The sequence below is a fragment of the Pan paniscus genome, chromosome 8 (assembly GCF_029289425.2).
Source record: "Pan paniscus chromosome 8, NHGRI_mPanPan1-v2.0_pri, whole genome shotgun sequence".
Lineage (NCBI taxonomy): Eukaryota > Metazoa > Chordata > Mammalia > Primates > Hominidae > Pan > Pan paniscus.
The window spans coordinates 109,552,631-109,565,390 of NC_073257.2; the positions used below are offsets into that span (position 1 = coordinate 109,552,631).

The 12,760-nt window shown below is 46.1% G+C and overlaps 1 protein-coding gene across 1 annotated transcript in view; it reads left to right on the top strand.

Annotated features, from left to right (window-relative positions):
• Nucleotides 1-12,760, top strand: part of PI4K2A (phosphatidylinositol 4-kinase type 2 alpha) — a 31,895-nt gene continuing 19,135 nt past the window's right edge. Inside the window, exons 1-2 of the mRNA XM_034931247.3 lie at nucleotides 1-557; nucleotides 10,263-10,463. Coding sequence (XP_034787138.1) covers nucleotides 123-557; nucleotides 10,263-10,463 — 636 coding nt within the window. The 5' untranslated portion in view covers nucleotides 1-122. The remainder of the gene's footprint in view (nucleotides 558-10,262; nucleotides 10,464-12,760) is intronic.

A 12,760-nucleotide genomic window follows, 5' to 3' on the forward strand; every position in this document is an offset into this window, starting at 1 on the left:
GGGGCCAAGGAGGCGTCGCGACCTGGTTGGCCGGCCGGGGCCTGGGGGATGTCACGGATTGGTCGCGGCCGCGAGCGCAGTGGTGTGGAGCGCGCCGGGTCCCGGAGCCGGCTGTCTGAGGGATGGACGAGACGAGCCCACTAGTGTCCCCCGAGCGGGCCCAACCCCCGGACTACACCTTCCCGTCGGGCTCGGGCGCTCACTTTCCGCAGGTGCCCGGGGGCGCGGTCCGAGTGGCGGCGGCGGCCGGCTCGGGCCCCTCTCCGCCGGGCTCGCCGGGCCACGACCGCGAGCGGCAGCCACTGCTGGATCGGGCCCGGGGCGCGGCGGCCCAGGGCCAGACCCAAACCGTGGCGGCGCAGGCCCAGGCTCTGGCCGCTCAGGCCGCAGCGGCAGCCCACGCCGCTCAGGCCCACCGCGAGCGGAACGAGTTCCCGGAGGATCCCGAGTTCGAGGCGGTGGTGCGGCAGGCCGAGCTGGCCATCGAGCGCTGCATCTTTCCCGAGCGCATCTACCAGGGCTCCAGCGGAAGCTACTTCGTCAAGGACCCTCAGGGGGTGAGTGCGGGGGTGGGGACCGCTGCCGCGGGCTGAGGGCCGGCGGCGCTCCTGGGGAGTTGGGGGCTTCGCACAGCCAGAGGGAGAAGGGAGAAACTTCACAGTACCAGCCCCTGGCAGGATTTAGGGATGCCACTGAGGACTGGAGCTGGGGACGCTCTGCGGAATGGAGAAATAAATCAGAACCTACTTGGTGGGGGAGGAGTGAGCGGAAAATGAAAAGAGGAAATTGACCAGATACGGGCCGGGGGCTCAGCGGTGTGGTGGGGCAATCCGCCGCTGGACAGAGACTGCTTTCTAGTAGGGTACTTAGCTTCACACTACTGGGACAGCTATTCGGCCGCCGACTTGCAGATTTGGGGCTTTAGGCCTGTTCTCTCTTTTTGGACCGACCGAACCAGTGTGTCGCTGTTCACGGAGGAGGATGGGTGACCTATCAGGGGATCTGAGAATTCAGTTCCAGCCTTCTATGTTGTGGGGGATGTCCCCTGCCACCGTCCCAGCTCTTATTAACAGACGTTGAAGAAAGAATGGGCGGACTCACCAGTTTCATCTGCCCTGGGTATTGCTCACTTCTGGGAAAGGGTTCAAATACTTTTTGACGGCTCCAAAGTTTAGATAGAACTTGGAGTTTTAGAAACATGGGGCCATCAGCTACTTTTTCTTTCATTTCTCTCCCAGGGCTATCAACAGCCTGCTTTTCAACTAAGGCAGAGCGTTTGCCGACCTTTATTTTGTCCCCTGCCTGTATATAAAGGGGGATGGTTATAGGATGGGGCATGGAGTGACCAGGGTATCTGAGAAGTGACCTTTATCCTTTTGAGAACTGCAGAATTTAAGAAATACCAAGTCTTCCCTGTTTTCAGGGAAGTTTCAGGGAAATTTTCAGGTGTGCTGCAATGGGTCATTGGAAAGATGTATTGTTATTTAAATTATGGGTGTCAAAGTTTCCTCAGATTTTCCCTGACATCTCTCCTGTGTGAACTCTTTAGATGGCCAGGGTGCTGTTTTAATAGGAGTCCTGAGTGGCCAGGACGGGCTGTTACTTGTAGCTCTTGGTTCGGCTCATTGAATTATCTAGTTATTCACTCAGAGTTTGAGTTGTCCCTGAATTAATCAAGAATTAGAGAACAATTCTGCCATGAACTCAGTTTCTCAGTTTACATAAACTGAGTTGGGGAAAGCTTTGCGAGTAATAAGTCTTTCGAAGTTTCTTTTTCTTTTTCTTTTTTTTTGAGACAGAGTCTTGCTCTGTCGCCGGGCTGGAGTGCAGTGGCGCGATCTCAGCTCACTGCAGCCTCCGCCTCCCAGGTTCAAGCAATTCTCCTGCCTCAGCCTCCTGAGTGGCTGGGACTACAGGCGTGCACCACCACACCCAGCTAATTTTTGTATTTTTAGTAGAGACGAGGTTTCACCATGTTGGCCAGGATGGTCTCGATCTCTTGACCTTGTGATCTGCCCACCTCGGCCTCCCAAAGCGCTGGGATTACAGGCGTGCCACCGCGCCCGGCCTCCAAGTTTCTTAAATAAAAGAGCTTGCAAGCTCAAGTGGGAACCATCATTTCTAGAAGCAAAGAAATGTGAGTGCCCTGAGGTTTAAATGTCAGCCAGAGGCTTGCTTGCTTGCTTTCTCTTTCTTTCTTTCTTTCCTTTCTTTCTTTCTCTTTCTTTCTTTCTTTCTTTCTTTCTTTTTCTTTCTTTCTTTCATTCATTCTCTCTTTCTCGTCTTTCTCGTCTGTCTTTCTTTCAGAGAAGTTCTCACTCTGACACCCAGGCTGGAGTGCGGTGGTGCAATCTCACTGCTCACTGCAGCCTTGACATCCCGGGCTCAAGGTCCTCCCACTCAGCTTCCGAGTAGCTGGGACTACAGGCACGCACCACCACACCCGGCTAAAAATTATTTTTCGTAGAGACAAGAGTCTCGCCATGTTGCCCTGGTTGGTCTCAGACTCCTGGCTTCAAGCAATCATCCTCTTGCCTCAGCCTCCCAAAGTGCTGGATTACAGGTGTGACCCACCATGCCTGTCCTTTTTTTGTGGGCAGAGGGTATTTTTAGTTTGTTGGCAAATGTAAGAAGGGGCTAAGATTATCTTTGATAGGTACAGGAGAAGGAGGAATATTTTTGTTTTTCTTTCATGACACTGTTAGAGCTGCATTGGAAGTGGGTTAGGTCAGCTGAGAAGTGAGCTGGTGCTTTGACAGATGGAAGTAATACGATCTCTTAATTCTACCTGGCAGGTAAAGTACTACCATCTCAGTACATAGGCCACAGAGAAGGACAGACCATAGGTATGTTACTTGGTGATTTAGGGATTCCAGTCTCTAAAATTTCCCGGCCACTGTCCTTTCTCATAGGGGAAGTCCAAACACAGATGCCCTGACAAAACTTTTTGATGTACTCATACTGCTTCCAGTGAAGAAAATGTGATTTAGAACAAAGGGCACTTTCTAAATGCTTGCGGTGGGTTAGACTGGCCCACAGACTTACTGTAGTTGGAATTGTCATCTTTGGCTCTCCTCCAAATGTATTTACTTTATTAAACAAATACTTACATAGCATTTACTATATTCCTTTAAGTGCTTTACAAATAATAACTCACTTAATCTTTATAACCACCCTTGGAGGTAGGTACTGTTATTATCCCCGCAGGTGACAACACAAGCCCATGGTATAACAAATTTTTCCAAGGTCTCACACCTAGTAAGTGGTAGAGGCAGGATTGGGCCAAGGCGGGTTGGCTGTGGAGTTCATGTTCTCACCGCTATCCTTTGCTCCCTCAGAGTCAGTCATCAGAATTTCCATATTCTGGCCAGGTGCGGTGGCTCACGCCTGTACTCCCAGCACTTTGGGAGGCCGAGGCAGGCGCATCACTGGAGGTCAGGAGTTCGAGACCAGCCTGGTCAACATGGTGAAACCCCATCTCTACTAAAAATACAAAAATTAGCCGAGCACTGTGGCAGGCACTTGTAATCCCAGCTACTCAGGAGGCTGAAGCAGGAGAATTGCTTGAGCCTGAGAGGTGGAGGTTGCAGTGAGCCGAGATCTGCCGAGATCGTACCACTGCACTCCAGCCTGGGTGACAGAGTGAGACTCTGTCTCAAAAACAAAACAAAAGAAAAGAATTTCTAAATTCTCTTCTCAGCTACTATATTGGTTAGTATTGAATTTGACTATATGTGACAGATATTTTAAAATAATGATGACTTGAAAAAAGGTTCATTTACACCTCATGTAAAAGAAGTCTGTAGGCTAGCTGCTCAGGCATGCTCAGGGCTGGCATGACATTTCACTTTATTGGAGACATAGGGTTCTTCCTGCCAGCTGATCAGCCATCTTTAGGATATGGCTTCTACTCCATGGTCCAAGATGGCCACTCAAGCTGCAAACATCTTGTCTGCTTTTCAGCCATTTGGAAGAAGGAAAGGGAGAGGGTGAATATGCCCCTATCCTTTAAGGCACTTCGTAGAAGTTGTAGGAGACTCTTCTACTTACATCCCATTGTCTAAAACTTAGCTGTAGTAGTGGCTGGGAACTATAGTCTTTTTTCTTTTTTCGCCCAGGTAAAAATCATGGGTCTTGTGTCTAGGGAACAAGGGGGAACAGAGATTGGGAGAACCAGCACTTTCTGCGACAGCCACTTTTGGATCTTAGACAGTCTGAAAGATTCTTGAAGATAACAGCCCTGGTCCCATTTCTCAATTTTGGATGGTTTCTGTCTCAGTGGGGTCCAAGAACAGATGGAAAATGCTAGAAGTCATGGGGAGAGTATACACATTACCCCCCTCACTTACCTCCTTGTGCTTCAGGTCTCATGCTCACTCAACTGCAAAAGGATTTTTTGAGCTTTTTCTCTTTTGCGTGGAGTAATACTAGATTTTCACATTGCCAAGAATCATAGGACAGCATGTGACTCACTAGGTTAAGAGGATTAAATGACATATCACACATGAAAGCCCTGACGTAGTTCCTGGCACTTAGTTGGGGCAGCTCAATCAGATTTTTAAAAACATTCCTACTAACTGCTGAATTAGGGTTCTTGGGGTACATGGCATCGAATAAGGCTATAAGAGTTGGTAGATGGGGCGCAGTGGTTCACGCCTGTAATCCCAGCACTTTGGGAGGCTGAAGCAGGCGGATCACAAGGTCAGGAGATCGAGACCATCCTGGTTAACATGGTGAAACCCCGTCTCTACTAGAAATACAAAAAATTAGCCGGGCATGGTGGCGGGCACCTGTAGTCCCAGCTACTCGGGAGGCTGAGGTAGGAGAATGGTGTGAACCCGGGAGGCGGAGCTTGCAGTGAGCCAAGATCGTGCCACTGCTCTCCAGCCTGGGCGAGACAGCAAGACTCCATCTCAAAAAAAAAAAAAAAAAAAAAAAAGGTTGGTAGATGATGCTTAAAATCTCGAGACCTACATGTATGACAAACTTGACTGCCTCTTAACTTTTTAGTAAAATAATTTTATTATATTTTATTATATATATATTTTTGAGACAGTTTCTCACCCTGTCGCCCAGGCTGGAGTGCAGTGGCACAACCTTGGCTCATTGCAGCCTTGGCCTCCCAGTGTTGGGATTACAGGTATGAGCCACCGTGCCTGGATGGTTTTATATATTTCAACAAGCCCTTCCCTTCCTTTTGTAAGAATGAACTTGTAAATAAGGCTTCTCTACCTAAATAGCTAAATCAAGGACTACTATTTTCCTCCAACCTATACCATAGAATACAGCAGTTCTTAGAGTGTGGCCCAGGGATCTTGACCTCTGGGAGTTCCTTTTTGGGGTCCACAGGTCAAAATTATTTTCATCATAATTCTAAGACTTTATTTGCCTTTTTCATTCTCATTTACTTAGGAGTGGAGAGTGGAGATTTCCAGAGACTACATGATGTGTGATATTGAAACAGATTGAATACTAAGATATGAGATATAGCCTTTACCCACATTAACAAATGCTTTTTGGAGTCCTTAATAATTTTTTTTTTTTTTTTTTTGAGATGGAGCCTCACTCTGTCGCTCAGGCTAGATCAGGCATGATCTCAACTCACTGCAACCTCTGCCTCCTGGGTTCAAGCAATTCTCCTGCTTCAGCCTCCCAAGTAGCTGGGATTACAGGTGCGCCCACCACCATGCCCGGCTAATTTTCGTATTTTTAGTAGAGACAGGATTTCACCATGTTGGCCAGGCTGATCTCAAACTCCTGATCTCAGGTGATCCACCCGATTTGGCCTCCCAAAGTACTGGGATTACAGGCATGAGCCACCACACCCAGCCTAATTTTTAAGAGTTTAAACTTTTTGAGACCAAAATGTTTGAGAACTATCCACTTAATGTTTATGAAACTTTAAAAGAAGACTTTTATAAAAGGTAATTTCTGTATATTTCACTGTGTGATGTGAATGATATGCTTGAACTGTCTGACATTTTAGGTTCTTGGAGAAAGGACCTCTTTTAGCATAGCATGACACCCTCCTCCTTGTCATTGCTGATTAGATACAGGAACCCCGCTGGGTTCCAGGTTCCAGTAATTTTTTGTTGTTGTTTGTTTTGAGAGGGGGGTCTAGCTCTGTTGCCCAGGCTGGAGTGCAGTGGTGTGATCTTGGCTCACTGCAACTTCCACCTCCTGGGTTCAAGCGATTCTCCCGCCTCAGCCTCCTGAGTAGCTGGTACTACAGGTGCATGCCACCATGCCCGGCTAATTTTTTCTATTTTTTTTTTTTTTTTTGTGGAGATGGGGTTTCACCATGTTGGCCAGGCTGGTCTTGAACTCCTGACCTCAAATGATCCACCTGCCTTGGCCTCCCAAGTGCTGGGATTATAAGTGTGAGCCACTGCGCTGGGCTCAGGTTCCAGTAATTGGTTGTGGGTTCTGACACCAGCTGGTGCATGGCCTCTTGCTTTCTTGTGTGATTTGGTTTTTATTCCCAACTTCATGGACTGCTACTGCTTAAGCTATCTGTACCTCACCCCTCCTTTGTTAAAAGGTGAGATTAGTAAATGGGTGTTAAGAAAAGTTGTTTTTATAATATTGGCATCAAACTGAAGCTCTCTCCTAGATATAATAAAGGAATTGAAAATCTATTAAGAGAAAAAAAACCACAAAATATTGAAGAAGAGAGTGGATGGTGAGGAAAAATTAGGCAGTAGTCATTTTCTTTTCCAGCTAAATACTGGTGGGTGTCTTTCCAATTTGAGTGGTTTTAGAGTTTGTTCTCCATGAATGAGAAGAGTATTCTTGATTATTCAGTAGCATAGCTGATTTTATGAAGTGAACATTGGAAATTAGGCCAGAGGGTATTTTACCTCTCTGTCTAGGAAAGCCACCAAATGCCTGCAGAATGCTTGCACATCGTTCTCCACAGGCTAGGTCCTGAGCAAATGCTAACATAATTGAATTGAACTGAGGCCTACACTTAGTCCTGAAAGGCACTTGTCTCCCCTTCTGTCTGAATGCCCTTTTGTTCCTCCATTCTTCATACTCTAACATTCCCTCATTGATCTAGTCCAGGCAGTACTCTTTAATGAAACCCCTGTACTATTGCATAACCATAATTACTCATGCTTTTGGAGTCATTGAAATGCTTCTTATTCTCCTTATGGTAGAAGGAAATCAAGATGTTTGAGAGGTCAGTCTTTAAATGACACTTGACTGCAATCTTGGCCTTCAAGTTCTGCTTGCTTTTTTTGTTGTTGTTGTTTAATTTTTCTTTTTTAGAGATGGGGTCTTGCTCTGTCACCCAGGCTACAGTGCAGTGGCATGCTCCTAGCTCACTGCAGCCTTGATCTCCTAGGCACAAGGGATTCTCCCCGCCGAGTAGCTGGGACTACAGGTGCATACCACCACACTTAGCTAATTTTTTTTTTTTTTTTTGAGATGGTATTTCGCTCATTGCCCAGGCTGGAGTGCAATGGCATGATCTCGGCTCACTGCGACCTCCACCTCCCAGGTTCAAGCGATTCTCCTGCCTCGCCTCCCGAGTAGCTGGGACTACAGGCATGTGCCACCATGCCTGGCTAATTTTGTATTTTTAGTAGAGATGGGGTTTCTCCATGTTGGTCAGGCTGGTCTCGAACTCCTGACCTCAGGTGATCTGCCCTCCTTGGCCTCCCAAAGTGCTGGGATTACAGGCATGATTCCCGGCTAATTTTTAAAAATTAGTGACAGAGTCTTGTGGTATTGCCTAAACTGGTCTCAAACTCCAGGCCTCAGGCAATCCTGCCTCATCCTCTGAAAGTGCTGGGCTTATAGGCATGAGCCACCATGCCCAACTTTTTCTGTCTTTAAGTAGAAGTATTTACCAGTTGACCTCAGCCCTGGTATTTTTCAGCCCCCAGTAGTAGTAGGAGTGTCTTGGCCTCCCTTTCATTGAGGACCAGCTTACTGAACTCCATAATGTGCCTCAGTTAAACTGACTGTTGCGTTCTGGGACGTGCTTCAAGTTGCCTTTTGGTTTCCCTGTCCAGGGTCCGGAGGGTTACAGTGGACTCATCAGTCATTCTCTGAGTTGTGAGCCTGTTGCTACTGCTGCTTTGTTATTCAGAGGCTGGGGTTCCAGGGGAGCAGAGACAGAGAAGACTGCTGAGGCCTCTAGCTAGCTGCTTTGCATAAGAAAGTAATTCTGAAGACTTATGATGTGAATATATGCATTTTGCATTTGCCAGTAAATAAGTTAGTTTGTCTTTAAGAACAAATTGATTCTTTTTGGAGGGAGAAGGAGGAGTTCTGTATTTTTCTTGTCCTCTCAAATCCTTGGAAGGCATTTTTAAAGGAGCTGGCTTCAAGATCGACCAGTTATTGTTAGCGACATGGACCTAGCCAGTTCCTAATATGAGTACTGAGTTGGTAAAAGCAGATGGGTGTATGTTGTCTGCTGTGACCTGCCATTCAGGAAGTGACACCCACAGGAAAATATCTTATGACCCAGACTAGCTTGAGTAGGCTGTGGGGTGAGGGGACAAGGAGAGTCATATGATATGAGGATGAGTCACTTGGATAGCATATTTGCTTTTTTCCTTTGAATTACCAGTTTGGGGACTGGAGGGAATTAGATGAATGTAAAACAACCTCAGAGGGCTGACTGGCCTGTTGAAGAAAACACTCAGGAGGGAGGGCCATAGTTTCTAGGCATCCCATATTTCCAAAGACCTTAGAAGATTAAGTTACTGTCTGCTATAGAAGATGGATTTAATCTGTGTGGCATCTCATGTCCTGGTTTCTTGCCTATCAGAATTACTTAAGAGAGCTTCATTCTAACCAAGTAGCAGAGTCTTTTTCCTGCTGTGATTTTTCTCTTTGGATAATAAGGCTGCGAGAGGAAATCTCTTCATCATTGATGAAGGAATTTCCTTAACCTCATTCCATAATAGTTTTTTTTTGTTTTTTTTTTTTTTGTTTTTTTTTTTGAGACAGAGGCTTGGTCTTGTCACCCAGGCTGGAGTGCAGTGGCGTGATCTCAGCTCACTGCAACCTCCGCCTCCTGAGTTCAAGTGATTCTCCTGCCTCAGCCTCCCGGGTAGCTGGGATTACAGGTGCATGCCACCATGCCCAGCTAATTTTTGTATTTTTAGTAGAGACAGGGTTTCACCATGTTGGCCAGGCTGGTCTTGAACTCTTGACCTCAGGTTATCTGCCCACCTTGGCCTCCCAAAGTGCTGGGATTACAAGCGTGAGCCACCATGCCCGGCCCATAATACCTTCTTTACTTCCTTCCAGTTGGTAAAGTTTTTAGTCTTTCTGTAATTGGTGCAGAACAGCAGTGTGCATAATGTAACTTCGGAAATTAGAGTTTATGATGTTAAATTTCTGGCATACCACATACAGAAAGATCCCGTAGGATAAATAGGGCAGGGGTGCATGCAAAAAAAGAGAACATATAACCTGTGATAAGTTAATTCCTCATTTTTTGGGGGGAAAGATTACTTTAGAGCCCTCGATATGTGCATTAGGATATTGTATCTTTCTGGAGGGCAGGAAGCAGTATCATATTGGCATTAGATGCTGCCAGTGACTCAAGATCTACCACTGAATTGGCTTCTGTACCTTTTTTTTGTGTGTGTGTGTGAGACAGGGTCTCGTTTGGTCGCCCAGGGTGAGGAATGCAGTGTGGGCAATCTAGGCTCACTGCAACCTCCGCCCCATGGGTTCAAGTGATTCTCATGCCTCAGCCTCTGAAGTAACTGGAATTACAGGCGTGCACCACTGCGCCCAGCTGCTTTTTGTATTTTTAGTAGAGACAGGGTTTTGCCATGTTGGCCAGGCTGGTCTCAAACTCCTGGCCTCAAATGATCCACCCGCCTTGGCCTCCCAAAGTGCTGGGATTACAGGCATGAGCCCTTGTACCTGGCCTGCTTCTGTGTCTTGCTCCTAGAAATGTAGCAATCCATTTACCTTGTTTGTTTGAAGCACAAAGTTAGAGGTAGGTACTTATATGAGGGAAAAGAGATGGAGAAGAGGGATAAAGGAGCAAGGAAGAAAGAGAGGACTTAAGATGTTCTTTGGCCACAACCCTTTCTAGCAGTGGGTCTCTTAGCTGCACACACGAGCTGGTGTCTTCCCCTTACCAACTGGGAGAAACCTGAGTCCAACTGTAAGTAGGAATTGTCTGCCTATGCCCTGTCATTTCTTTCCAGATTCCTGCTGACTTGGTCTGTGGGCTATTTTGGTCAACTCGGATTTAACATCCTCTTTTTCTTTTGTCTCTGTAGAGGATCATTGCTGTCTTCAAACCCAAGAATGAAGAGCCCTATGGGCATCTTAATCCTAAGTGGACCAAGTGGCTGCAGAAGCTGTGCTGTCCCTGCTGCTTTGGCCGTGACTGCCTTGTCCTTAACCAGGGCTATCTCTCAGAAGCAGGGGCCAGCCTGGTGGACCAAAAACTGGAACTCAACATTGTTCCCCGTACAAAGGTCAGTGACCCATCTCCAGGAAGCCTTACTGCCTGGCCACAGTTTTCCTGGGGCCTAAGCCCTGCTACATGTTAGTGGGACCTTGGGTCCAGTGGGGTCATTTATACCCTAAGTCTGGGTTCTCGATCTTTTTTCGGGAGGATGGCAGGATTAGGCTTATGATTTGATCACCTGATGAAGGCTATCTTTTGAAGGATACACACACAATTTTTGCATACAATTTTAGGAAATTCACAAACTTCTACTGCATGTTTATGGCTCCCTTGGTCTTTGAATCCCAGCTAACCCCAAGCTAGTTAGAAACCTAGTGACTTTGTGGCTTACTCTCAGACTTCTGAGCCATCCCAGCATTTCGATACAGTCTAGGACTGGCTGATGACAGCTAAGCACTTCTGCAGGGTCTGACAAGGAAGACTTTAGGACAGGCTGAGGGTTAGAACAATGGTCTGGCCTGAACCCTATAGGGAACTGACATGGAATATTTCTAACTTATCTTTATGCTGTGGAATTTTGGGACTTGTCTGAACACATCAAAATAGGGGTGCCAGATCTAGGCAGACTCACACTCAGAATGGATTCATACACATCTTGTATGTGTTATAGACATAGCTGAGGTCTCCCCCAACCCCCACCCCCACCAATATGCTTGAATACAGAATTGATTGCATACAATTTGAGGGAGTTTACTGACACCAGGCTAAGAACCCCTGCACTACAAGGTATTCCATGAAACTCACCAAAGGTTATGAGGGGAAGGAATCTACTGGTCAGCATATGAACATGTCCGGACACATCATTCACTGAGTACGTGGCTACCTGGGGTTTAGTAACAACTTAGGTGGAACTCTCATCTGATGCCCTGAGGCTGCTAAGTCATCTAAACAATCCTGGCTCCGTGCTTAGTCTTAACTAGTTTATGCTAGTTTATTTAGTTATTTAGTAAATAACTAAAACTAAATTTATTTAGTTATTTAGTAAATAACTCTTTGAGAATCTGATGAAACCTATAGACCCCCTTTCCAGAAAAAGTACATATATTTGCAATTATTGTTTTGTGTATAATTTTAGGGCAATGGTTCATAAACGTTGCAGTCTATCTGTTGACACCCCAGGGAGCATGTCTCTAGATTAAAATCCCTCTGCTTAAAGTTTTCTTTTCTTTCTTATTTTTAGAGACAGGGTCTTGCTCTGTTGCCCAGGCTGGGGTGCAGTGGCACGATCACAACTCACTGCAGCCTTGACCTCCCAGGCTCAAGCAGTCCTCCCACCTCAGCCTCTCAGGTTGGGACTACGGGCATGTGCCACCATGCCTGGCTAATTTTTTTTTTTTTAATTTTTTGTAGAGACAAGGTCTCCCTGTTTTGCCCAGGCTGGTCTTGAACTCCTGGGCTCAAGCTATCCTCCTGCCTTGGCCTCCCAAAGTGCTGGGATTACAAGTGTGAGTCACCACACCCAGCCTTAAAGATGTCTTCTCAGGTTTAGATAGCAGATTCTATGAGCAAAGAGATTGATCAGCAGTAGAAACTTCCCTTCCGTTTGAGTGGAAAATGTGACTATTGTGGATATTTAACCATGTCTGCTCCTTTGCTACTAAACTCCAAACAATTAGCCAACTAGTTTGTAAGTTATAGAAGTCAGAGACCACTTCTCAAGATTTCCTCTCTCATTCTCAGCACCTAGCAAAATACTATATTTATAGTAAGCATTCATGAAGTACCAGCTGAGTCAGTAAATGAATATGAAATCATGAGAAACAATACCAAAGTTCTCCCAACTTCAGGTCTAGCGAGAAAATGTTTGACCAGGCTTCTAGTTCCCATTTCACATCTAATTCACTGCCTGGCTTTGTACAGCTCATTCCTTCTCTTTATGCCTTACTTTTCCCTCTCTGTGCAGATAGTTTTACAGCATGCTTTGAACATCTTGTATGATAATTAATGTTCTTAAGTCTCCTAACCTGAAATGCTTCTACTAGGCTCCTCTTAGACTCTAGAAACTTTTACATTCTCCTTGCTTATCACTCTGTAGTTTTCTTCCTTTACTAGGCAAATAGCAGACCGTGTCTGGCTCTATGCCTGCCTGCTCTGTTGGTGCTTCTGGAGTGTGTGCCCAAGAATCAGAGGACTTGAGTTTGAATTCTTGCTCTGCAGTTTTTGATTTGTGTAACACTTGGGCAAGTCATGTAACCTCCCTAGGCTCAGTTTCCTTACTGTAAAAATAGGGATATAAATAGTTCCTACTTTCTAGAGTGGCCATCAATATTACACAAGACAGCCTATATGAAGCACATAGCTGAG